Here is a 26601-nt window from a genome sequence, read left to right on the forward strand (position 1 = left end):
ATTTAATTTAAAAAAAGATACAAATGAACAGGGCTATGGTTTATTCTGTAAATCATATTTTTCTATAAAGCACAAAAGTTTCAATGCATTTTTCTTTTTAATCACTTTAAGGGCTTTTGTGAAAGAAATAAACTCATTATAAAATGCAAAAAACGTTGGTTTGACTTTTAAGTATTTCGATTTGTGTATATAAAATTTTCCCATCAGAAGTAGATTATTAACAAGAAAGTTGTCTTTGTTATTGTTCATTACAAGACCAAAGATAATGTCCTTCACAGTCAAAGTTCTTAGATGGGGAACCTTTGGGTAAAGCCAGTTATGGATATCAGACCATAAAGTATCAGTCTGCGGCAGGAGAAAGTTGGAACGTATGTGTAAAAGTGTACAAACTAATTTTTATGTCATGATATACTGCAGCATCTTCAACATTACTGCATATGAATGTCCTTTCTCAAAGTAGCTTTGAATTAATTACATTTTCTTTTTGCTTGTCAATGTTTACTTCTGTTATTTTCTTATATTTAAAAGTGCACTAATCGAAATAAAAAAAAAATAGTTTAAAGTAATCTGAGAACTTTACACATGTACAAGAAACAAAGTTATAAGATTTCATACTTCCTGTGTTTTCACATTTGTTTTTTTGTTTTCGGATTTGTTAGTGTTTTCTAATCGGTTAATTTGTTTTCTGATTTGTTAATGTGTTTTGAACATCTTGGCCACCGTAGCTTTTATATTTAATTATGTGATAATCATTCTCTATGACCATTATTCTGAACTTTTAAGAACTATTACTAAACCCTCCCCCACCCAGCATTTGAGAAGGCAGATTAAACCTCTGCTGTTCTCCTGCCTAAAAACAAATATAAGATATAAACAGGATAATCTGGTTTGTCAAGTCAAGTTTATTTCCATAGCACTTATCACAACAGACATTGTCTTAAAGCAGCTTTACAGAATTTAACAGTTAAGGTGAACAATGTGCATTTGTCCCTGATGAGCAAGCCATGGTGTCTATGGCAAGAAAAAAACCCCTTAGATGTTATGAGGAAGAAACCTTGAGAGGAACCCGACTCAAAAGGAATGAGGAATCCATCCTCATTTGGGTGACATCAAAAATGTGATTATAATCTTTAAACAATAAAGAACACTGTTGAGTGAGAACTAACATGAGCACTGGAATGTAAGATTATGAGTAAAGTCCTTTCTACAGTCTTATACAGTCATTTAAGGGTATGGAACCACGAGCTAAATAGAAACTTATAAAATAGCTCAAAATTTGCGTTTATCATGTTTCGCTGGTGGTCTAGTGGTTAGGATGCGGCGCTCTCAACGCTGCGGCCCAGGTTCAATCCCTGTTCAGGGAACCAACCCTAGCCACTCTTAGTGCCAGTCCCAAGCCCAGATAAATGGGGAGGGTTGTGTTAGGAAGGGCATCCAGCGTAAAAACGTGCCAAATCAAACATGTAGACGGTCCGCTGTGGTGACCCCTGATGGGAGAAGCCAAAAGGAAGTTTTTTATAGATCCAACACCAGCTTCTCTATGCCAGAGCCTTTAAACACTCAAAGATGTCCAATCTCCAACTTCCACATGAAGTGGGATCCAAATGGCACTGGTACATCTACAGATTTTTCAGGAAGTTTGCAGGGTCGGCATCTATTTCTTTAAAGGTCCACAATCTTCATGAGGTGGGATGTGACTGGAGCTGCAAGACAGGATGCCTTGGGATGGGTAGAGATGGAGAAGCATGGAGAGAAATGAGCATAGCTGCTGTTCATAATATTAACAAGCACAAGTTGATAATGTGCATGTGATCAGATGTGTAGGTAATGGAGGTAGATTGTGGTAGTGGGAACAGTCACTTGGTTGGGTGGAGCAATTGGAATGATGGCTAGGTCTTGTTTGTCAAATTATTGGGTCTATAAAAGGAACAGCCGGTGTCTGGTGGGAGTGCGTTTTCCTGAACACTGGTGACGTCACCAGATACCCGACGCAGCTGGGAGAGGTTTGTGTGGTAAGGATTTAGTTGTCATGCCTGTTTGGTAGCCTGATTGTCTGGAATGGGTTTTAAGGGTGGTTTGGTTTCTTCTTTTAGTGTGGATTGAGGAATCCAGCCCTTATCAGGTTAAAATCATCCCACTTCCTCGTTAAGAGTTTTGCGGCACATCGCGACCTGGTTGAACCAGTAAGTTGATTAACTGTCGGGTATTAATATTTGATGTTAAAAGATGCTAATTTTGTGCATATTTCTCTGTAATTATGAAGTGTGGAACTGAGAGCCGTTGTAGTGGGCTTTCTTACCAGGGCTGTTTTACCAGGTCTGTCTTACCAGGGCTGGCTTACCTGGGTGTCTTCGTACTGGGCTGCTGTCTTATCGGGCTGTCTACTTGCTTGCCTACCTTTGGGTTGCTTCGCTGCCTGGCTGCCATGTGGTCTGCGGGTCACTAAAGCGTGGAAGGAGCGACATATTGCATGGATTACTGGATTAGCCACAGAGCTAAGTGCTGGCGCTTTTGCGAACTGTGTGCTATTGTTAGTGTGTCTGTTTCAGTGCTCCACACTGTGACAGTCTGCTGAGAGGTGGCCTGAGAAACTGCTGCTATACATATCTGTTTATCGGAGGAGTTTGAAGATCTGGATGGTACCCAACAGTTAGTGGAATGCTAAGAGGTCATGTGCTTATTTGATGAGTTTATTGAATGGAATTGACTGTTTTATTATTCCTGTTGTACTTCTCTTGCTTTTTGTTCTTGTTATTGTACTTTTATGATCGTTTTGTGTGTGTGTGTTTGTGTGTGTGGGTAAATTAAGTTGACCATACTGTGGTTTGCTTCTCCAGGTGTCTGGGAGACCAGTTTTAGTGTGAGGGACAAGTTCCTCTTTGCTTGGTGGTGGTTTCCTTCAGTGTGCAGTGGTCGACAGGTAAGGTTGTGGTGTCGTATGAGTGTACGTGTTTGCTGTGGATAGGAGATCATTAGAGTAAGGTCCTCAGCCCTGGAGTCCAAGCATTCTTGTGTGGTATAATGTGTGGTGTTTGATGTATTTTTAAGAGTTCTTAATAAACTGTGTGTGTTGTACCGCTGTAGACGAACCTGAGTGCCTTGTGCATTTCTTTATAAAGGGTTATCCCTGGTAACTGAGCCCCTGGGGTGGCGTAGTCGGTTTCTACTAGTAACATTCTTAAATCTAGTTCTTACATTTTATTGTTAAAGTCTTTTATGTCCTAAATTTCTAGATTTTCGTGAACAAATTGGACGTGCCCGAATGCCACATTATGACAGGGGAAAAGGGGACCCCTTTATAATAGTACATATTCACTCGAATATGCTCATGTATTCAGACTTAATAACCACTAGTTACATTAGCTTTGAGTGCATTCAAATGCATTTCTTTACATTGATTATTTTTTGCTGTGTTAAAACAATTCTGATTTTTTTTTTTTCTGATCTTTTCAAGGATAGGTAGTAACAAAACCTAAATTAATATACTTCTAAAACTACAGATGATCCCACTTCAAATCACAAAAAAGTTATTGACATGGTTAGGTATTCTTGTAGATTTCTCTTGAACAAGGGAAAGTCCAAAATCAAAAAATTCAAGCTTTGTGAGATGTCAGTTTAAATCGCATTACCAAGCAATTACCCGTAACTGCCCAGTGGTATACATTATATAACTGTAACTCACTCTGTATAAGGGCTTGCCTTGCTGTAAATGTAAAATGTTATGTAAAATATTTATGTATAAATCATTGTTGAGTGGTTATTGCAAACCTGGATCCAGGATTAGAATATTGGTTTGTTTAAAGTGTAAAAACTTGAAAATATATCATATTATGAATAAGACAAAATAACTTCATCAGTAGTGGAATTTTTATTTTTTCATGTTTATGGTTACTGTCTGAACTATATCAGAACAGTATTTTAATGTAATTACAACAGCTCCAAGAAATATTTAATTTGCCATCCAAACAATTTTACAGATACCTCCAAATTAGACATTATACACAAAACTATTAAAAGCTCTCTCTCTCTCTCTCTCTCTCTCTCTCTCTCTCTCTAATGAAACGTACAGTATGTAAAACAACTTTTTAAACGGTTTTATGTTTTTTCAAAGTGGCAGATTTTGGAGAGGATCAGATCAATCATATTTTTGACAATGGGGCGGGGTGGATGTATGTTATGAGGTAGATTGTGAGCCAGCGTCATCTCCCAGGCATCTAGTATGTGTATGTTAAGTCCATGGAACATAGCACGAAGTACAGTATCCTGCTGCTGAGAGAACCAGTCACTGTTTGACAGGCTGATCTGTAAGTTCAGTTTCCTCATGTTGGCAGAACGGATCACCACTAAAGTAGTAGGCTCACGTTTCAGCAGCTGCAACAAGGCCCTGCGGATGTGCCGGAGGCGCCGTATATATATCTCAACAGGGTACGTGTTAAAGTGGGCCCCAATACTTACAAGAATTACAGTGTTTGGTCCACCCTCAATCCGATCAAGCTCATTTGCTACATAGCGCAGCTCAGAAGAGAACAATGTAGTAAAAAAGATGGGTGGTCCATGGCAACGGAAGCTGATCATAATGTTGTTCTTGCTGTCCACAGCCATAAACGGTCCTGCTTTTTTAGGACTGTAAAGATTCACCTGTTTCAGGTCTTTGAAAGTTGAACAGTGAAGAGAAAAAAAAACCAAATGCTTGAATGGAAAAAGATTATAAAAAAACAAATTATTGATATTTTTAATAATTTTCTCTTACTTGGAACAACTGCAGTGAGGTATTCAAACCACTGTCGTATAGTTGAGTCTCCAAACATGTATACAACCTTCCCTCTAAGACACTTTGTTATGGCTGTTGGGTTATTGAACTGGTGCATATCCTGGCCTTTTAATGGTCTCCAAGTATTTTTATAGTAATATCCAGAGGCAGTTTGATTATTTTTTACCTGGATTTGTCCTTTCAGGGAAGAAAAATGATATAATGTAATTATATATTATAATAATGTAATAATAAAATAATATAATTAAATATTTTGTTCATATCCAATAAAAAAAACTGTACATACAACTGTACCTCCTTAAAAAAAAAACTGTACATAGACGTTCAAGCATACCTAAAGATATATATATATATATATATATATATATATATATATATATATATATATATATATATATATATATACAGTGTTGTGCTCGTTACTATTTTTCAGTAACTAGTTACAGTTAATCGTTACTTCATTCAAAAAGTAACTCTTTACTTTGTTGATTACTTACACCAAAAAGTAATGCGTTACTGTTAAAAGTAACTTTTTAGTTCCTTTTTTAAAGAACCTTCTTTAATGTTCCCATTAATGCCCTTTTATGTGTTATGATCTATACAAACACAAAACTGACTTAAACACAAAGTTTGATGAATCTATATAATATACAAGTTTCACTTTTTGTATTGAAATACTAAAATTAATCAACCTTTGAATGATATTCAAAATTTTTGAGATGCATCTGTACATACACACAGCATCTTGCAAAACTGAGAATGGCATTCACTAAATTCCAGGGATTTTAATACTGTGACGTAAAATGGCCATTTCTGGAGGTCTTTTAAAACAACCCCTTACTAAAAAATAAATAAGAGAGCACCAATCATGCACAGAATACTAGGAATAGCTCCAATAGATAAAACAGAAAAAAAGCATACCTGTGATGGATAATAAAGGACAAACCTTTCTCTGTAATGTGACATTTCACTCCAGAAAAATTATGGTTTGGACATGAGAAAATTCTGTAATAGTTTTTTATAAACATCTTATGTCTCTTGTTCTTTTTGTGTAAATTAAGTAATGTATGAAATTATGGATAAATGTGATCGTTTTTACAGGCAATGGTTGTGGAAAAAACTGAGATTAATAAAAACTGATCTTTAACTGAAGATTAGATACGATGGGACTGATGTAAAGCTTATTAAAGTGAAATAGGTATTCCATACCTAAATAGGACAGGAGTCTGGACTTACAACAATACGAATGTAATTGTAACAGCGCACAGTGTTAACATGAAACACCCATAATCACAGGTATCGTCTCAGAGTGGCTTCGTAAGAAGCATTTCAAGGTCCTGGAGTGGCCTAGGAAGTCTCCAGATCTCAACCCCATAGAAAATCTTTGGAGGGAGTTGAAAATCCGTGTTGCCCAGGGACAGCCCCGAAACATCACTGCTCTAGAGAAGATCTGAATGGAGGAATGGGCCAAACTACCAGCAACAGTGTGTAAAAACCTTGTGGAGACTTACAGAATACTTTTCTGTTCTGTAAATCTCTGTCATTCCCATCAAAGGGTATATACAAGTATTGAGATGAACTTTTGTTATTGACCAAATACAGTACTTATTTACCACCATAATTTGCAAATAAATTCTTTAAAAATCAGACAATGTGATTTTCGTTAACAAACAGTTTTGTATTTATTTCTTTTTTTGCTATATAAAATAGATTGAGATAAATTAATTATATATATATATATATATATATATATATATATATATATATATATATATATATAAGTAAATAAGTTGACATATGAATAACAATAGTCAATAGGTATTATAACAAAATAAAATTACTGTCCAATCCACTTACTGAATAAAAAACGTAAACAGTTCAAATGTAATACACAAATACACAGCAATGAATATGCACTCAAAGGAAAATCCTTAAACACTCTTACTGTTAACTATTTCTGTAACAGTGCAACTGCAATTCTAAATCAACACTTATATCACACCAAAGTATAAATCTCAACATAAAACAGTAGTGGGCCCACTCACACAAGTTTAAACTGGCCTCTTCACTCAAATGAGCCTAAACAAAACCAATAACATGTACCTGTGCTCCGGTGATCACTCACAGTCTAAGCGGAGACCTCACACACGATCCTCTGCGAATAGTGCTACGTTTCCCGCGATCCAAGGCAAACCGAACAGTCTTGATGAATGCACGTGTTCTCCACCGAGTGCTTTTCACTTGCCCGATCACAACCTGAACTCAAACTGATCTCTCTAAGTGTCCAACTCAAGGTATTAAATAGCGCAACGCCACTGTAATACGCAAAATGCAGTATATCAGTCCCGTAACGTTACGTAGAGAAACTCCGTATCAACACAACGGGCAGTTTCTACTCAAAGGCAAAAAGTCTCACCAACAGTTGATAAGACAAAACCAGTCCGTTAACACATCTCCTGGGTTAACATTTATGCATAAACAAACAAACAAAACACTTTTACAAAGAAAACCAAACCAATATAACACGCGTTTAGCGGTTATTTTACTTTTTCCCAGCACGAGCGATTCTGCTTCAGAACTCTCTCGAACGTGACTCGTCTCTCTTTCTCTCATTTGATTGACTCATTAACCACCAATCACATTACACTCTCATATGCATGGGTGGGTATAAAATAATTAACCTCCAATCACAAAAAAAGATAAAACTAGGTAGTAACCAGCACATGTCTTCCAGGTGCATTTAAACCAAACTTTAGTGAATACAAGTTCCCCTTCAGGAACTCGAGCTGCGTCGAAACGCTATGGGAACGCCCTGCGTGACCACGCCTGAACCACGTGTGAAATCAGCCAATAGGCAAGCCGTGACGCCATAGACAGGCGACGTCGCGTAAACCAGGAAGCTACAAGATGGGTGTGCGGTGGTAGCGACATTAGCTTCTGCTAGTTCAGGTAAGCGCTTTGAGTGTGTTATCTGTGCAGTCATGAGCTTATATGCAGGCAAAATTCTGTCTGCGTGTCTCCTGCTTGCCCGATTCATTTCGGGGTGACACGCAGCCGATGTGTTGTTTGCTTAGCTTAGGAGCGTGCTTAGTCGGCTCTCGAGGGTATCGGTTGTTAGCATTTTAGCCGTGCGGCTATGCGCTCCCGGCTGCGAGGCGAGCTCCTGCCCCGGGATTACGCCGCTTGGCGGTTCATTCTCCGGTGCGTGTGACGCGGTGCTCCGTATTCTTCCTCCGAGGTGGGTGACGGGAGCGCCTCCGAGGTGAGCGCCTCGCGGCTTTGGCTCGATGGTATCGGCTGTTAGCATTTAGCCGTGTGGCTATGCGCCCGGCTGCTAGCCGAGCCCTGCCCCGGGATTGCGCTCGTTTGGTGGCGGTTCTTCCCGGTGCGTTCGCGGTGCTCCGTATTCTTCCTCCGAGGTGGAGAATTTCAGAGCGCTCTCGAGGTGAGCGCCTCCCCGAGGCTTTGGCTCGATGGTATCGGCTGTTAGCTTTAGCCGTGGCTATGCGCCCGGCTGCTAGCCGAGCTCCTGCCCCCGGGAGAGCGCCGCTTGGTATCGGTTCTTTTCCGTGTGTGTGACGCGGTGCTCTGTATTTCTTCCTCCGAGGTGGATGAAATTTCGATATTAGGGAAGCATGCCTGGCGGCTGCTTCTTCTCCCGGTGCGGGCGGCGCAGCATTACATGTCTCTCTCTCCGAGGAGGTTGAGCTGGTGGATGCTGGCGAGCCTGCGGACCTCACAGCCTGTGCTGTATATGGAGCTCCTTGTGGTCGTGGCACGGGCCGGTCCGAGCTGGATTAGCTTGGCCGGTCGTGGTGGCGGGAGCAGCGCGCCAGTGAGCTGGTTGTGCGCTTCCTGCACTGTGTCACAGCCTCAGCGCCCCTGATCTGCGCACCGAGGTGTCTGGGTCCTGGGAGGCCCGTGGACGCCGCATGCTTTTCCGATGTTCTTCGCCAGCGCGAATGTTATTGATCTGCGTGGCGCGGCTACGGGGCGTTGCCGCTTGTGGTGGAGATGCTAGCTAGCTATCTCTCCCGAGTGTTGCGCCTGTGACGGCCATCGGTTTGCCTCTGAGCGCCGCTTGGCTCTGGTGGGTAGCGCTGCGCGGCAGGTCAGGCTACAGGTTGCTTCCACACGATGAGTGTGTTGCAGGCATACCAGGCTGGCCTGCTATGGGGGATGATGCGAGCTTCCTTCTGAGCATCATGGTGTCCCTCCTGGCCTGACCTGGTGACGCTGTGGGTAAGGGTGATTGCTGGCGGGTTCAGGAGGCGCGGTGGCGTTTCAGTGGTAGTGCCTCGCTGCTCGATGGAGCTGCTCAGCGGCAGCCGCGCCTGGTACGTCCAGGCACAGCGAGATGGCCCGGTGCATTTTGGAGGGCGGTGCGCACCTCATGCTACGGTGCTCGTCCCTCCTGGCACCGCCGGAGGCCGGTCTGTCGGCCCTGCCACAGGGTGTTCGGGACGCTGCCTCCTCTAGCGGTTAACTCCCTTATTTCCGCCGACAGTTCGTTGCGGATGGGTGTCATCCGCCGCCTCTCAGGGGCTTCGGCGGCGCAGCACGCTGCTCCTGCCGCTCGGGTTCAGGAGGTCTGTCTGTTGGCCCTGCCACGGTCGTGTTCAGGCGCAGCTTCTCAGCGGTTTGCTCCCAGTATTCCGCCCGTATGATCGCTGCGGACGGGGTTCCGCCGCCTCTCAGGAGGCTTCAACGGCCGCAGTACGCTGCTCCTGCCGTTTGGGTTCAGGAGGACTGTCTGTTAGCCCTGCCACGGGTCGTGTTCAGGCGCAGCTTCCAGCGGTTTGCTCCCGTATTCCGCCCGGCGTGATCGCTGCGGACGGGGTTCCGCCACCTCTCAGGAGGTGTGGTCGGCTGCAGAGCACCGCCCAGCCGCTCTGAGTGGGTCGGGGCCAGCCCCGAGGGGTTGGTTCTCCTGTGGAGACTTTCTGTCAGTCTTAGGGCTGCCTGAGTCTCTCGGGGTCCTGCGTACTGTGAAGAAGGGTTGCGCGATTCGGTTCGCATCTTCTCCTCCCGGCTCGACGGGTGTGTCCCGCCTGGCGGGACCTGCAGGCCCTGGTCCTGGAACAGGAGTGCGCACACTCCTGGGGAAAGGGGCCATCGAGGTGGTTCCTCTCAGTTTGCGAGTCAGGCTGCTACGGCCCGTGCTTCGTTGTTCAAGAAGGACGGTGGGTTGCGCCCCATTCTGGATCTCTGCTACTTGAACCACTCACTTTTGGGGCTCGGGTTCAGGTTTCTCGCTTAGAGAGGTCGTGTCTCAGGTCATGTCCAAGGACTGATTTGTCATACGCTAGATCTGGAGGTTGCATGCTCCCATGCAGCCGTCCTTCACCGCGCACGGGAGGTTCCTGAGGTTGCTTTCGGGGCGAAGCTTACCAATATCGGTCCTTCCGTGCGGCCTAGCGCCCTCACCCCGTGCCTTCACAGAGTGCGTGAACGCAGCACTGACCCCGCTGCGGCTTCAGGGCATCCGCGTTCTGTATTATATCAACGATTGGTTGATGGTGGCTCGTTAGACCACCTGGCGGTTTGGCATTGAGGTGCTGTTCCCGCCTGCATGAAGGTACTGGGGTTCGGACTGGGACGCCGGGTTGTGTGTACTTTCCCAGCGCGGAGGGCCACTTTCTCGGCGTGGTGTGGGACTCGGCCGAGTTGCGGGCACGGTTGTCTCCGCCCGGTTTGTAGTCATCCTCACTGCAGTCAGGAGGGTAGGGGCAGGCCGCCTGGTCACTGTGAGGCAGTTCCAGAGGCTGCTGGGTCTCATGTCGGCAGTGTCCGCATGTGGCCCCTCCAGTGGTGGCTCCGGGGCGGTAGGTTCTCCCCCTGAGGGAGTCTGTGTCATCACATCAAGGTCTTACGGTGTGCCCACGAGCCTTGGTTGCATGGTAGAACCTTACGTTCTGTCCCGAGGCCCCGTTTAGGGACTCCTTGTCGCCGCGTAACGCTAACGACGGGCGCCCATCACGGGGTGGGAGCGGTCATGAGTGGCCACTCCTCTCAGGGTCTGTGGAGCGCCCGCCTCTTGTGGCACATAGGTTGCCGGAGGTGCTGGCAGTGTTGTTGAGTTACAACTCTTTCTCCCAGTCCTTAGAGATCGCTATGTGTTGGTCCGCCGACAATGCTGCGGTGGTCTCGCACATCGCCCACCGGGGACCTCGGTCTCGCCTTGCGAGCAACGGGCGAGGGGTCTCTTGTGGTCCCGGACGAACTCCTCTCATTTAGAGCCGGTTACATCCCGGACGGTTGGATGCCTGAGCAGACGCCTGTCGAGACAGTGGCTGCCGTGGACGGTCTTGGCCGAGGCTACGCCTGTCGCCTTTCCCGATTGCGCTGCTCGGGAGTTCTGGGAAAGTTTTGCCGGTAGGGAGTCTGTCTCCTCCGGTAGCACCTGGTTGGCGGGCGGAACCCTGGTTCACCCCTGCCCGGTGTTGTGGAGCCTGTGGCCCCTGAGGGGACACAGTTTGTAGCGGCTGTTCTCTACCGAGGTAGTAGAGGCCCCTCTCCACTCCAGAGCTCCCTCCATGAGGAGGTCGTATGCCGCACGATGGCGACTGTTCGCCACGGTGTGAGCACCATGACTTGGACCCAGATGACTGCCCGGTCGGTTCAGTTCTGGTGTTTTGCAGGTACAGTTTGCCGCAGGGTTAACCCTTCGACCCTGAGGGTTTCCGTGTTCGCTGGGTAGGTCCCATTGGTGACACGCTTCCTCCGCGGGCGCCCGGAGGCTGTGGCCCGGGACACGACTGGAGTGCCTGTCTGGGACTTGGCAGTTGCCTCGTCCCACCTGGAGTTGCCCCTGGCATGCCCAGAGTGTTCTTACACGGGCCAGGTGCTCCCACACGATGTGTCGTGTTACAGGCATTCTGCCCTCCTCTATTATAGCCCCGACCAGGGGTTACGAGACCGGCTGTGTCCAGTGCGAGCACTGGGTGCTTATCTCCACAGGACGAGTCCTTGGGGTGGTTGGTGCAGTTGTTCGCTGCGAGTCCTGGTCCCCGCCCGATCGCGGTCAGGGCTCGCCCGCCGGAGTGTGGCGGCCTCTGCGGCCGGGTGCACATGAGTGTCACTCCGGGACGCCTGTGACGCTGCGGGTTGGTCCACCCGCTGGCCTTTGTCAGGTTCTATGGCCTCGACCTCAGAGCCACCCCGGCTCCTCTGTCCCACGTGCTGGTGCCGAGGCCCTCACTCTTGGCAGGGTCTGGTCAGTGTGGCGTGATTGGACACTGCTCCCATAGCGCCGACGCAGCTCGAGTTCCTGAAGGGGAACGCCTCAAGGTTACGAACGTAACCCTAGTTCCCCGAGGAACGAGACGCCGCGCTCCGTGCCACACTCCCTGCATCCCGCGGCGCTACCTTCTCTTTGCAGAAGCTAATGTCGCTACCACCGCACAGCCATCTTGTAGCTTCCTGGTTTACGCGACGCCGCCTGTCTATGACGCCACGGCTTGCCTATTGGCCAGATTTCACACGTGGTTCAGAGCGTGGTCACGCAGGGGCGTTCCCATAGCGTTCGATGCAGCGTCTCGTTCCTCGGGAACTAGGGTTACGTCGTAACCTTGAGACGGAGTTTCCTAACTCTTTCGCCGCCATTGACGAATTTAAGGGATACACACTAATTTTCAGATCACATAAAAAATGTTAATCTCTTTAAACACAAATTATCTGAATAGTGCAGTTATTTAAAATGAGCTTTTAAATAATTATGACTATAGCTTTTATATACACATATGTTTAATAAAAGAAACCTAACTAGTAAGAGGGTTACATACCTATGATGAAAATTAGATAGATAGATAGATAGATAGATAGATAGATAGATAGATAGATAGATAGATAGATAGATAGATAGATAGCATTACATTGGGACAAAAAAAAATTCACAACTTACCTTCTTCTGCAGGTATTACTGTTACATTGCCCATCCCCGATGAAGGTATAGGAACTTTGAGATTTATACCACTAAAACACATTTTTAAGTGTTATTTTTATATGAGGATGGCAAAACTGTCTCATTAGTCATTAAAATAAAATAGTTGTATTTTCTTTTATAATTGTACTCTCATTTGAACAAAACAAATTTCTAAAGTATTGACTATTCTTTTTTCTTTCATTTAACTTATTTTATTTTCCATTTACAGAAATGCCGTCTTACCTCTGAAAAAACTGTGCATCATAATTTGTTATAAGGTTTCCCTTCATGTCAGCTCTAAAATGTGTAACTCGTGCATCACAGCCTAGTGTTTTTGGCTTATAGCAGTACCAGGGTTCTCCAGTTAAAATGTCAGTGTAGTTGCAAAGTGGATCCTGGTTGAGCGGTAAGCACAAGTTGCACACAGTGGTCTCTGAGGCAGCACCAGAGCGAAACATACTCTTAAAAAAAACCCTATCAGGTTTCTCTTCTTGCAGCCGCTTAAGCACAACCACTGCTTCACTTGAGTGCACCATGGTGATTTGTACCCACACTACACCAACCCACAGCAGTGGGAAAATCACTGTATAGTTACCATCTTTGTGGTCATGCACCTTCCCTGCAACTCCAGCACCCAGCTCTGGTGAATGGAGTCGAGCTATCAGAAAATCTCCACCATGCTTCTTAGGCAGGCCCAGAAAGTTCTGCATATGGACACTGACCACAAGCTGGCCACCTATGTGTTGCCGTGGTGGGCCATGGATCATAAAGTAGCTCTTGGCAGGGTCGCTGCTAACCTCCAAAGGCAGGCCTTGCACCACTGGACCTGGCCATGCAATGGAACTGAGCAGATCTCTTTCTTCTTTGGCCTCTTCTGCTGTGGGTTCCTGGCCAAATTGTGCACAGTAGGTGTGGTTTACTTTCAGTGGCAATAGGATTTTAGGATGCTTAAAGGCTGAGTGAATGCTGCTCTGTATTTTGTAGACAGTGGATGTTATTTGATCATTAAAACCCTGCAAGCATAAAAAATAGTTTTTTCAATACACAAGAATAATCCAATACACATTTAAGCGGTTCCCTGGTGGTCTAGTGGTTAGGATGCGGTGCTTTCACCGCTGCGGCCCGGGTTCGATCCCCAGTCAGGGAACCAACCCCAGCCATTAGGGTTGCAAAAGCCAGTGCACTCTTAGCGCTAGTCCCAAGCCCGGATAAATGAGTAGGGTTGGGTTAGGAAGGGCATGCAGCGTAAAAACATTTGCCCAATCGAACATGTGGATCACGAACACGGATGATCCGCTGTGGCGACCCCCTAATGGAAGAAGCCGAAAGAAAGTTTAATCCTATACACAATCAAAGCAGTGGGCATTAATCTTGAAGACACACCAATCAGTAATCACTAGCAATGGACTTTGTCCTCAGTATATTTGGAGGTTGAGGTTGAGGTTGGAGCCAGAGGAAGCAGACCTGGGGCTGATGTGAGTAATCAGAGTGCTCGGTTTCAGTGGTGACGTGGATAAAAAGGAGAAAGACAAAAGCCTCAGGGGAGAGACACATCAAGCAGAGCTGTCTGTGTATGCATTGGTGTAGAGATGTGTATTTCAAACTGGGTACTTTACTAAAAAGTAGGGCTGAACCATGGGAGTGTGTGTGCCTGGCATGAATACTGAAAAGGAAAGTGACGAGGCAAACATTTATGTGGAAAAAAAAAAATGTTCTGCTTGGTGAACCATCAGCTGTCACCTCGTTCCACATTTACATGTACACTTTTTTTGTCATTCTGATTAAAATCCTTCTGATTGAAAGATTTGGTGGACTGTTTCCATGAGATGTTCTCTAATCCAATATGGTGTTTACATGTGCTGGCGCTTTCAATTGGAATGACTTTGTGATATGCTCACATTAGCCTATGTCCTGTCAACATAAGGTTCCATTTTTCTTATGCACATTATTTGTATCTAAAGTGTTGCTCTTAATCAAGCAACAGCCTGAATTTGTAGACATACTACTGCTGGAAGATAGAAGGAAAAGACGGACACAGGAAGCTGAGCTTTTTCATGGCTGTGCATCTCTAAGGATCATTTCAACATTACCCCTCCCTCCTCCGAAAAGCATGTGGATGAAGGTCCATAGTAAGGCCTGGTGGGAGTGGTTTTCCCTTTGACCGATACAAAACCTGACATGGATGCCAGGTGAAGAGATTTAAGAAAGTGTATTTTGTCCCTCAAGTAATGGGTCTTATCAACTGCAGTAATCACTTTAACGCGTTTAAATGGCAGAATCTTTATTCTGTTCAGTTTATAGAAAGGTTTATACCACCCCTCTCAAACAGATTGCAATATAATTCTGTTTTGGTATTTTTATTCCGACTGAGGTGTATATATGGAGCATTTTCATTCGAATTGGACTCTTTAACCAATTACAATGCTCCATGTACAGTTTGTGTTTGTCTATTACAAAATAAAAAAAATCCCAATTAAATACATTTAAGTTTGTGGTTATAATGTGACAAAATGCAGAAATATTAAAGGGATATGAATACTTTTGCAATGCTCTGTAAATTGAGCAGTGAATGAGTGGAAGAAAGGTTTGTGGATGTCCATTTTCGACATTTCTGGCTCTAACGAATAGATAAAGAAAAGAGGATGTTAAGGCTGGCTCACACACACAGGTGATCTTTTTAGTTGGGATATTAATTTTTACCCTGCAATCAAGTTAAACCCAGAGCAATTCAATACATTTTAGTTCTGGGTAGTCCTCAAAAACAATAAATGTCTAGGTACTGTAAGTTACATGAAGTTATTAGCTTCTAAAGCAAAATTTTGAAGTTAAAAAATGTATGCAATTTCTAATTGTGTATAGAACATGCAGACTGCCTTTAATTGCATACCATGTATGTTGTTCATACATTTATTTATTGAAATAAGCAATAGATGAGCAATGTCACAATAAAGATGTATCCTTTCTTGTACTCTTGAAAAAACTAGGGGATGAGTAATTAATAAGGTCATCGTTGTATGTATTTATAAAACCCAAAAATCATAGCATGACAAATTGTGGTTAGATCAAATGGTTGTATAACAACAGCCAGGTCTTTGCTTGTGTTACGCTTTGCTTGTGCTGATATCACTCAAAAATTGGCTCAATAGCCATGTGTCTGTTTTAAATAGTCCATGTTTATTCCAAGAAGATCTTACAACTGTATGCAGTTGCATGCATTGTAAATATTATTCTAAATACTCACTCTCTTTACTTATCTCAACTCTGAATATTAACCCCATAGTTTTCTGAGAATACAATTGTTAAGTTTAGGTTAATTCACAAATCACTCACTTGAGACATCCTATTAAAGTAAGTAACTTATAAGAAACAAATCAGCTGCCTCTATAGACATACTGGGCTCTAAATGAAGTTGTACTCACCTCCAAAGATGTGATGTTTCCAATGAGCACTATAAATCCTGATAGTGCCAATAGAGTAAACACAAGTAGGTATCTGGGTATCTTGCCTTCCATGAATGGGTGCCCTGATCACACCATACAATACCAGTAAGTTATCAGCAAATCTCACTGTGAACAACTTTACCAACCTGACAAAGAGAAACTTATATGGAACACACTGAAATATGCTGAATTGTAAACCTAATCTTATTAGATATATGGTGAGAAATGCATTACTCATTTTATTTATTAACTATATTTTATAAAAAAAAAAAAATAAATGCTTCTGAATGATGTTAATGAGGGGGAGTATGAGTAAGTTATAACTTTATCATACTCATTAAATCATGACCTTAATAAGGAGAAATTAAGTAACATTATATAGTCAAAATGTAAAAATAAATAAAGAGTGGCATGTGTATTTTTTTATTAATTCTTTTTATTGAAAAATCAACAATCACAGATACAAAAATGTAAACAGAAATTCTCCATTTTTCCTTTTCAAACAACAAAGAGCAAACACCCCCACCCCCAAAACACAAACAAACCCCAGACAAAGACACACACACACACACACACACACACACACACACACACACACATCCCCTGTTTAAACAACTGAAGAAACAAAAGAAAGGTCATGCATACAGTCCAATTTTGACCGATTTAGATCTTTAATCAGGTAACACCCGTAGTCTCCTAAAATAAGAAATAACAGGTTGCCACTTGCAAAAAAAGTGTCAGTAGAACCCCTCAGTGTATATTTTATTTTCTCCAAACATCAAATCTTTAAGCCACCGAGAGATGGAAGGACATCCTAATGCTTTCCAGTGCAGAAGTATGCAACGTCTGGCCAACAAAGATGAGAAAGCTAACACATCCTTGTGTACAGAACTCAGTGACACTGACTCATTGGTAACCCCAAATATATCGATCAGTGGGCATGGCGTCAATTGCACCCCAAATATGGAGGACATAATGTTGAATATGTAATTTCAGGCACAGGAAAAACATATGACTTAAATGACAGGGGGAAGCATGAAATCTGTCTCATCTGTCTTCAACCCCAGGATAGATTTTTGCCTGTTTCGATTTAGAAAGATGAATTCTGTACAAAACCTTAAACTGAATTAGACTGAGGCGGGCACAGGAAGTGGTGGGCCGTATCCTATCTACGGCCTTCTCCCACCGTTCATCGCCAAACTGCAGCCCCAACTCCTCCTCCCAAGCGGTCCTGGTTTTATCTGTATTACAGCTATTGAGAGATAAAATGAAACTGTATATCTGGGAAATCAAACTACGCTGGTGTGGAGTAAACATTAATTAACACTCCCAAGGTTGCTTGGGGGGTACAGAGGGAAAATTGGGAAGGCATTTAGATACAAAGCTGCGGACCTGGAGATATCGAAAAAAATGAGCTGTAGGCAGCCCATACTCCAAGGATAGGCTGGTAAAAAAGATGCCATCTTTGTACAAATTATAAAGTTGCTTGATGCCTTTTTCGTGCCATAGTGAGAAAGCTGAATCTAAAAGTGACGGGGGAAACAAATTATTTTTATCCAAGGGACTCAGTGCTGATAAAGCCCTAAATTTAAAGTGACGCCTAAACTGAAACCAAATCTTAATTGTGTTCAGTACGACTGGATTGTCAGTATATCGAGATGGTTTGATCGGAAAATTTATTGAACTACAAGACAGTAGCTTTAGATTGCACCAAGTAGATTCTCTTGAATTGGTCCGGAAGTTCAGTTTTTGGATATGTGCAGCCCAGTAGTATATTTGAAAATTGGGCAAAGCAAGGCCACCACTGAGCCTACATCTCTGCAGTAAAGTCTTACAGATTCTGGGCGGTTTTCCACCCCAAAGATAAGAATTACTTTAATTTCTTTAATATTGCAAACAGGTATTCCCACTCGACTCTATCAAACGCTTTCTCAGCATCCAATGAGACTACCACCTCAGGCAAAGGAGATGACTGCTTAAAGAGTAAATTATATTGAAAAGTGTACGAGTGTTAAAAAATGAATGTCGCCCTTTTATGAATCCAGTCTGCTCCATAGATATGACGTGGTAGTACATTTTCTAACCGGGATGCAATCACTTTTGCCAGCACTTTTACGTCGGCATTCAGCAGCGACAGAGGTCTGTACGACCCGCACAGGTTGGGATGCTTGCCCTACTTCAAGAGAAGGGCTTTTGAAGCCTGATTGAAAGTGGGTGGTAGCACACCCCGATCCAGAGATTCATTGAACACACCAAGGAGCAGCGGCGCCAATTTATCGACAAACTTCTTTTAAAAACTCAACTGGAAAACCATCTGAGCCTGGGGCTTTATTAGACTGCATCACCTTTATTGAAGCTCTGACTTCGTCAAGAGATAGTGGAGAGTCCAAGTCCCTTACAGAGACCGTATCAATAACAGGAAAATCGACACTTTGAAGGAGATCACCCAGTCTCTTATTATCAGTAAGGCATTCAGATTTATAAAGAGCAGAGTAATATGACTTAAATACTGCATTGATCCCTATGGGATCGGTAATGGTAACATTTGAGTCATTATTAATCTGCGGTATTAGGCGTGATGCAGCCTGCCGTCTTAGCTGATGAGCTAACAATCTGCTTGGTTTGTCACCGTATTCATAATACAATCCACGAGTTTGTAGTAACATGCATTCAGTTTCCTTAGTGGAAAGGAAATCGAATTCTGCTTGCAACTCAACACGTTCTTTGTATAGCTCTGAAGAAGGGTTGGACGCGTAGCTCTGATCGAGTTGGCTGATAGCCGATGAAATTTCCCTGAGTTTAGCTCTGTGCTCCTGATATATGAAAGCAGAGTACGCAACGATTTGCCCCCTGAGATCAGCTTTCAGAGTCTCCCATAATAATGAGCATGGAGTAGAGTCAAGACGATTAAACAACAAGAATTCATGAATAGCTTTAGAAATAGTCGCACAGAAATCCTTGTCTGCTAAGAGATGCGAATTAAACCGCCAAGGATATTGTGTAGGTCTATGGGTTAAGAATTGGATATCCAACACTAGAGGAGCATGATCAGAGATTACAATGCCCAAATAATCTGTAGATACAACGGAGCGTTTAAGACGGCTATCGATAAAAAAATAATCAATTCTGGAATATGAATGATGCACCGGGGAGAAAAATTAGAATTTTTTTATCCCGGGATTGCGACATCTCCATGGGTCTACCAAGCCGTTTTGTGACACGAAATCGTAAAAAGATTTAGACATTGCAGATTGGGATACAGCAAGAGAACTAGAACGATCCAAAACAGGGTTCAAAACAATTAAAATCACCACCAAAAATGATCAAATAGGTATTTATAAAGGGAAGACTGCTCAGTAACCTATTCGCAAAATCAGGATCATCAAAGTTTGGAGCGTAAATATTAACCAGCAGAACCTTGGTCTGTATCAGTGTACCAGCCACAATGACATATCTGGCATTCCTATCTGCAATTGTAGGTAAAAACCGTATGCTTCTATTTACTAGGATGGCCACCCCTCGCGCCTTAGAATTGAAATTTGAGTGGAAAGTTTGACCCACCCAAGGACGGTGAAGCCTATGATGATCTCTGACTCGGAGGTGTGTTTCCTGTAAGAATACAATGTCAGCGCGTAAGCGTTTCAGGTGGGTAAAAACCCTAGACCGTTTAATAGAATTACTCATGCCCCTAATATTCCAGCTAAGAAACCGGACAGATGCACCACTGCCAGCTAAACGTGAGTCTGTATTATTGTCAGCCATTCATTCAAAAACAACGACACAAAATCTATCTAACAAAATCTACGACACTAAGATCTATCTATCTATCTATCTATCTATCTATCTATCTATCTATCTATCTATCTATCTATCTATCTATCTATCTATCGCAAACACAATGACTCTGCAGTTTTAATTTAAAACACCAAAAGAGTATGAGTGCTGTCTCACAGAGTGCGGGACAAATAAGATTTGATTTAACTTTGTATAACACTGGTGCTTTATAAATATCATATTTATCTCAGATCTAATTCTCACATCCAAAATTATCAGTAAGAAGTAAGCTCTTGTCTGTGTTATAATACCTTATAAAATATGTTTTTACATTACATTTACAGGGTTAGGAATATGCTAATACAGAAAGAATTATGACAGTGAATGTATTAAAAGGAATTTGGGAAATCCCATCTTTATCGCTGTAATTTAAAGTTATTAAAAATAGTCTGGTGGCAGGTCTTGATCAACACATTGTTGCATTCAGCTAAGATTATTCTCTAAAACATATTTACTTAAACTTAACTAACAATTTTCTGATTGTATAAGTACATTTCAGTTAAAAATCAGAATCAATGACTTACGTTTTAATATAGTTTTGTTCCTAAATATGTATTCAATATTCCCAGTAGTTCATTTCACAATGTTTCTCTCGAATGTGCTGCATCATGGAGCAGTGCATTGAAGTGTAATTTTCGGTTTATTTTTCTATCCAATCAAATTTCGGCGGTCACGTCTTGCCGCTGTCAAAGGGAATTGCCTTAAGGCGGAGGTCGGCAACCCGCAGCTCTTCAGCCCCTTTAAAACAGAAATACAGAAATGACACTAGCGCTGCCTAGTGGTGCATCTAGGCAACTACCTTACATTTGCATAAAACACCAAATTGTGTTTTAATAATTTAAAGGTCAAATGTGTTTTGCGGATACAGGCAAATTTTATTTGGTGGGAGAGGGGCCAGAATGGCTCTTTTTAGTCGTTAAGGTGTCCTGCAGGCGTCCTGTTGATTCTAATCTATGTAGCTTAAAGCTGATGCTTTAAACAATCAGATTGCATGTTTTTCAAATTACGTGAAAGAAATTAGAGAGGAGAATTTATATCTAAGTAAAGAAAAGATGTCATGAATGTGTGTATTGCCTTGAAGGTTTTAATTTAAACTCTTTATATTTATTTATTTGTTTTTGTGATAAAAATGGTCAAACAGAAATGTGCACCGCATTATTAACGCAGTCATTAACGCGTTCATTTTGACAACACTAAGCTAAACAATATGAAACAGTAACATGTTTAAGGTCTAACATGGATATAAAGTCTAATTGGAGCTCAAGCTGCAGCACTAATTTGTACATGTTTCATATGTTTTATGTTTATGGTTTAAGTATTTTCAGAGCATAATCTAGACACCTTCACAATTCTCAGTACAAGCTGCAATTGATATAATTTAAGCCTGTAAGTTGGCCAGAAGAAATTCTGCAGCAGACCCACCTGTAAAAGCAGCTGCTGTTTCCAGTTCTTCTTTTTCTGTTTGCTGTCTGATGTTGTCTGTCTCCCCAGAAATCAATTCATTTGTTGATTTTAATTCTCCATACCTCCATGCCAAGAATGCATTGTTGGGTTAAAATCTAAAGCCAAGTTTACTGATTCTGTATGGATTGATCCTGAGCAATCACAAAGGCAAAAGGGAAATATTTGTTTCTATTAATATTCCACGATACACATGCAGGTTTTCAATGTTTTCAAAAGATATCTAGTGACATATCATTTGTGCAGCTAACACCTTTTGAAATGTCACCTTCCGGTTATTCACCACCTGACAAACCCTATAATAATTTAATGGTGGATTTCATAGAACTAACACCAAGTGACGGGAAATTACTGTCTTGTTGACATGTTAGCCATTTCACATTTGACACCATAATTGGGAAAAAGTTTTTAATTTCTCTAAACAGGATGCTTGAGCTGTGTCGAAAGCACTCAAATTATTACTAGGTGGGGATTTCCAGCAGTCAGCAGTGACAATGGACCAGGATTTGTATGCTTTCATTGAAAGCATATTACAGGTACTATTAACCACTGCAACAGCTGTAAAGATCGGGGAAAAAGCCCCCTGGGTTCATGCCAGCCATTGCAAGAAGGTTCCAGAGATCTGCACTGAAATAACATAAGGAAAGGGGTAAAACAGCTCTGTTTTCTAACAGTAACATGCCAAGCTGCAACCGGTAATGTGCAGAGTGAAATAAAGCGGTGCTGTATGGACACAAAAATACTATCACAATTTTTTGAATCAAAATACATTTTGGTTTTAATCATGATTTTGACAATATTATAACACACTTTATATTAATAAATGCTTTTGCATGTTTTTAAATTTGAATCATATTTTACAAAGTAACCAAATAGAGCTTTATCAAAAAGCTGTAACATGTCTCTAGAACAGACAAAGTAAAATAATAAGTAAACCTGACACATGAATGACATTAATAAAACCATTAAAACAATAAAAAAAACTACCCAGACTGAAAAGCCTCTTGAAAAACAGAAATTCCCTTTCAGGAACTCGAGCTGCGTCGAAATGCTTTAGGACTGTTTTGCATTGTCCACACTTTGAATTTAATTTAATGTGCTTTGTAACACACAATGTTTGTGTGTCTTTTTAGGAACCTGTAAAGAAGCAGCTTTTAAAAAGGCTTCAGAATGTGACAACCCTCAAAAAAGAAACAGAGAGCGAGCCCTTCAAGGAAGAGGCCATAAAGCCTTAGCTTTCAAATCATCCAGGAGAAGTCTACTGATGAGACTGATGAGTCCAATTCCTCAACTTTGATCTTGGAGTGATCACCACATTCTAGATGCAGTACCTTAGAGGTTGAAGATTTGGATGGTAAGTACAGAGATTCCAATAGTAGTTAATGTTTATGTATAAATGTAGCTTTTGCTGCAACTCTAAAGAAGAGATTACAAACAAAGTGACAGTTTAGACTGTTTCCTATAAAACAACCGGTTGCTATTGGGGAAATGATGTACATATCTGTATCTTTAAAAAGTTCACTAAAGTCATCATGCTATTTTATTAATTATTTTTTAGGAAAATTATATAATAGGTCAATAATAAATAATAATAGGAAAATAACACTTTAGACGAGTGAGCTAGAAAAATAGTCACTGCAGGTGTATGTGTAATAAAGCCAAAGTCTTTTGCTGTACCACAAAATTATTTGGAATTGTGCAAGTCCGATTTTTTTCTTTGCATTTCTGCAAGTATTTTACAATAAAAGTTTGTTAGGAAATAAAATGCTTAAAGATGTTTGATTCAAAACATAGAAAGTTTTAAAGGATAGGTGGTGAATACCTGGCTAGTGACACCCATTTATTTCCAGTGTTTTTTTGTCTTTCCCACCTAATGCTGTAACAAAACTTTACCAGGAACCACACCAGAAACTACTGACAGACAGAATTAGATACTTTATACAATGCACAAAACCAAGGCCAAGCCCAACAAGAAGAATGTTTTTCCGGCTCCTGGAACTTGAATTCCAAGCAACACTGGCCGTTATTGACTCTGAAACAGGGATAAGCTTGAAATATCTCTGTAGGCTTGTCCTGCTCCTTAATCGCGTCAGAGAACTAGATTATGTAAGAAAATGTATTTATTTTAAGTAGACTAATGCCTAGTTAGTACCAGATGGAATATCCAATGGGATATGGTGTGGGAATATGGAATCAGATTAGTCTCAGTATTAATGATTTATATATAAATTACTATCTAAAATGTTTTATTTTTTCTGCATAAACATATTTATTATTGTATGTCAGTATAAAAATCCACATACACTACATTGTATGTAATAGAAATCCACCATACACAATCCATAATTTTTTAATTTATTAGCAGTTTTTATTAAAAATACATTATGTTGTTATATTTATATACAGACCATTGAACTTGTATTTTCAAACTTCTTGTCATTTGTGAAATTTACACTGCAGATATCTTTTTGTAAAAATGCATTTTTATTTTTTATCAAACCTTGGAAAGACATCTACACACAAATTCAGTGAAGGTCACATAGGAGATTCACAAAATGTATAAATCAAAAATATGTCCTTCTGTACACATTCATAATATTGAGACTCATCTGATACCAAATGGGTGTTAAAAGCCATAGCAGGTACTAAGATAAACTGCTTTGGACAAATGTAAAAGAGTTAACAGGCTAATGCTTTATAGGCCTCCAGGTAGGTTGTGTAAGATTTACAGTGTTTAACAAAATCCATGATTGATTATATCACTTTTATGTAACTCCATTGCTCTCTTTCTCTGTTTCTCTCACTCCTCACTGGCTATTTGTATGTCCATTTCAGATCATGGATGAACTGCATCGGATTCTTGATGGAGGGAACTCTCACTTCATACTTGACCTAAAGACACGCTGGGGGACCTTTTATGAGAAAGCATTGTTTTATAGAGTATTCAAAAGGGTCATGAAAGCACCACAGCAGGACAAAGGTATTTACTGGTGGTTTTGACAATGTAGAATCCCATAAACATATACATTTTTGTTTTTATCAGTGAAGCACTTACTTTCTGTCAGGAATCCACCTGCCACACCCCTTCGGCGGCTGTCAAACCTCCTCTTTCCCCGAAGCTCCCAGCTTCAATTGTGCACACCATGGCGTACCACGGATATCTCTCTTGGGATTTATGCTGGATTGCTGTGTGTGTATGTTTGTGTGTTTTGCGTGCAAATCTTCACTTTCATTAAACCATAGCAAACTGTGCTCCGGCTTCCGCCTACGCTTCGTTCGCCACATGACACTTTCCTTGATAAAGGCTTTACCAGAAATGTTCCCTTCACCTGTGGCTCCACCCAAGAATTTAGGACATGCAAGTGAAGCTATGTTTCAGCATGGCATTTGAGCATTTTTAAAAGCATTTGAGCATGAATGAAAATCTTAATATTACTTACTTCACAATAAGATACAACCAGTGTGAATTGTCTTTGTGGTGATATTTGTTTTTCTCTGTGTTTGTATCAGTCTGCAGAAGATCCAAACACCTTTCTTTAGACAAGACCACTCTTCAGCTGTGTCTTGATTGTCTGTGAAACCAATTGTTTACTGGCCATTGGAACCATGCCTGTGGTGACCGTCCCAAAAAAGGACACCTGTGCTAGAGTGATGTATCTCATGGTATTATTATGCCGTTCACCTTATATATTCTAAATGCATTGCTCCAGAGTCCTCTGGATGCCTTCCATGACAAGGACATGACTTTGTCATATAAAAAGTCTATGTTTAAGTGTAAAAAGTTCCTTACTGACTAGGGCTGCACAACACTATTTTTTTCATTTCTAGTCCCCATAACAGAACTTTGTGTATCAGCCAATTTTATATCCTGTAATACATAGCAATATCATTTGCTTTTTATAATAATAATCTTTGCAGCACGGTTACATTGGTGATCTTGCCATAGATGTTTTTTGGCATCTGAAACTACTAAGAGCCTTTAGAACCAGGCAAGATATAAAACTGTACAGGTGATGGAAAAAAAAACATGTCCAGAAATGACCCTGTGTTGTTTTGTTGCATTCTTTGTTTTGCCCATGTGCAGCTCATAGAATTCATAATAAAGAGGTGACAAAAATGTATTACAATGTATTTATATATTTATTAATAAGCACAATATTTTGATTTTATTTTAGGGTATAAAGATAGTTGTCAACTATTTAATAATATAGGCATATTTTACTTCAAATTGAAAATAGAACTCTTAAAATACTTCTTAGTATTTCGATAAATGTGCTTGTTTTTAGTCTAGCTTTACTGGTTTTAATTCCTACATATATAGCCTTATTTAAAGACATAACATTAGCATTTGCTAAATTTAAGTAATTTTCCTATATATTTGAAAAATAATTCTTAAATCTTTAATTTGTATTAAGAAAATGTACTTGTTTTCAGCCTGGTTGCTAGTTTTAAGACATCTGTGGGTTATTTGAGACTAGGTACTTGTTTTAAAAATCTTGGCAAGTTAAAATTTCCTGTTCTGTTGGCAGATAATTTTGCTTATTTTAAAGTCAAATTTACCCTGTTTTATAAATGTTAATATTGGAAAGTTTTTCTAATGGATTTTCTATTGATCCAGAGGATCTAACTCACTATAATTAGACTGAGTAAGCAGGTAGTTATTTACCTAAGAGGCAATGGATACAGGCAAGGCTGAGGCAACTTTGAAGAAGGTTGGCAAAAAATAATTTGTTCCCTTTCAGGAATTCGAGCTGTGTCGGACTGCGTTGTCCATGCTCTGAGTGGAGAACGCCCCCACTCCTCACGGTTCCGATCCCGGTGCTCCGGTTACTGGGGTTCGCTTATGGATCTCGCTGAATGTTTGGAGATGGGTTTGTCCCTTTCTTCTTCCTTCTTTGCTTGGTCCGACTCCGGTTCGGCTTCCACAAGTCTGTACATTTTAAGAGTGACAAGCAGCTCGTAAAAATACTCTTGTAAATGTTACATTTACAAAGTTACATTACATAAATCATCAGGACACCAAATTGAAACTTTTGCCATGTTTCCACACAGACGATATTAGTTGACAGATGTGTGCATCATGGTGGCTTTTGGTGCTTGATGGGACTTGGCGTGTCATTAAAACAAATGTTTAATAATTAAAAATGATTTTTCGGTTGAGTTTAATAAAT

At 41.4% G+C, this 26601-nt stretch overlaps 1 protein-coding gene, 1 long non-coding RNA gene and 1 other non-coding gene across 7 annotated transcripts; 2 read left to right on the plus strand and 1 right to left on the minus strand.

Moving 5' to 3' along the window:
• The first annotated feature begins 1725 nt into the window (after positions 1 to 1725).
• Positions 1726 to 25529, plus strand: LOC124383307. Of its 5 annotated transcripts, none has more exons than XR_006925255.1 (5): positions 1726 to 2920; positions 22564 to 22784; positions 24266 to 24410; positions 24496 to 24624; positions 24941 to 25529. It is a non-coding gene; the product is annotated as an uncharacterized LOC124383307 (long non-coding RNA). The 5 variants fall into 5 exon arrangements; XR_006925256.1 differs by having other exon boundaries at positions 24496 to 24620; XR_006925254.1 differs by having other exon boundaries at positions 1726 to 2668; positions 2838 to 2920; positions 24496 to 25529.
• Positions 3856 to 16291, minus strand: LOC124383306 (NXPE family member 3-like). Its single transcript, XM_046845843.1, has 5 exons — positions 16115 to 16291; positions 12939 to 13708; positions 12675 to 12745; positions 4751 to 4948; positions 3856 to 4649 (listed from the first exon to the last, which is right to left on the minus strand). The coding sequence occupies exons 1-5, from the start codon at positions 16205 to 16207 to the stop codon at positions 4096 to 4098; spliced, it is 1686 nt and encodes a 561-aa protein (XP_046701799.1). The 5' UTR covers positions 16208 to 16291; the 3' UTR covers positions 3856 to 4095.
• On the plus strand, positions 13771 to 13842 carry trnae-uuc. The gene has a single exon. It is a non-coding gene; the product is annotated as a tRNA-Glu (tRNA).
• Positions 25530 to 26601: the final 1072 nt, after the last annotated feature.

Source organism: Silurus meridionalis, chromosome 3, assembly GCF_014805685.1.
Source record: "Silurus meridionalis isolate SWU-2019-XX chromosome 3, ASM1480568v1, whole genome shotgun sequence".
Classification (NCBI taxonomy): Eukaryota; Metazoa; Chordata; class Actinopteri; order Siluriformes; family Siluridae; genus Silurus; species Silurus meridionalis.

What these genes read in the sequence shown, in the direction of transcription:
- LOC124383306 (XM_046845843.1), bottom strand. Translation starts at nt 16,207, where the DNA reads ATGGAAGGCAAGATACCCAGATACCTACTTGTGTTTACTCTATTGGCA. An exon ending in GAAACATCACATCTTTGGAG is followed by an intron (nt 13,709 to 16,114) that starts GTGAGTACAACT and finishes TTATGCTTGCAG; the next exon opens with GGTTTTAATGATCAAATAAC. An exon ending in AGTAATACCTGCAGAAGAAG is followed by an intron (nt 4,949 to 12,674) that starts GTAAGTTGTGAA and finishes CTTCCCTGAAAG; the next exon opens with GACAAATCCAGGTAAAAAAT.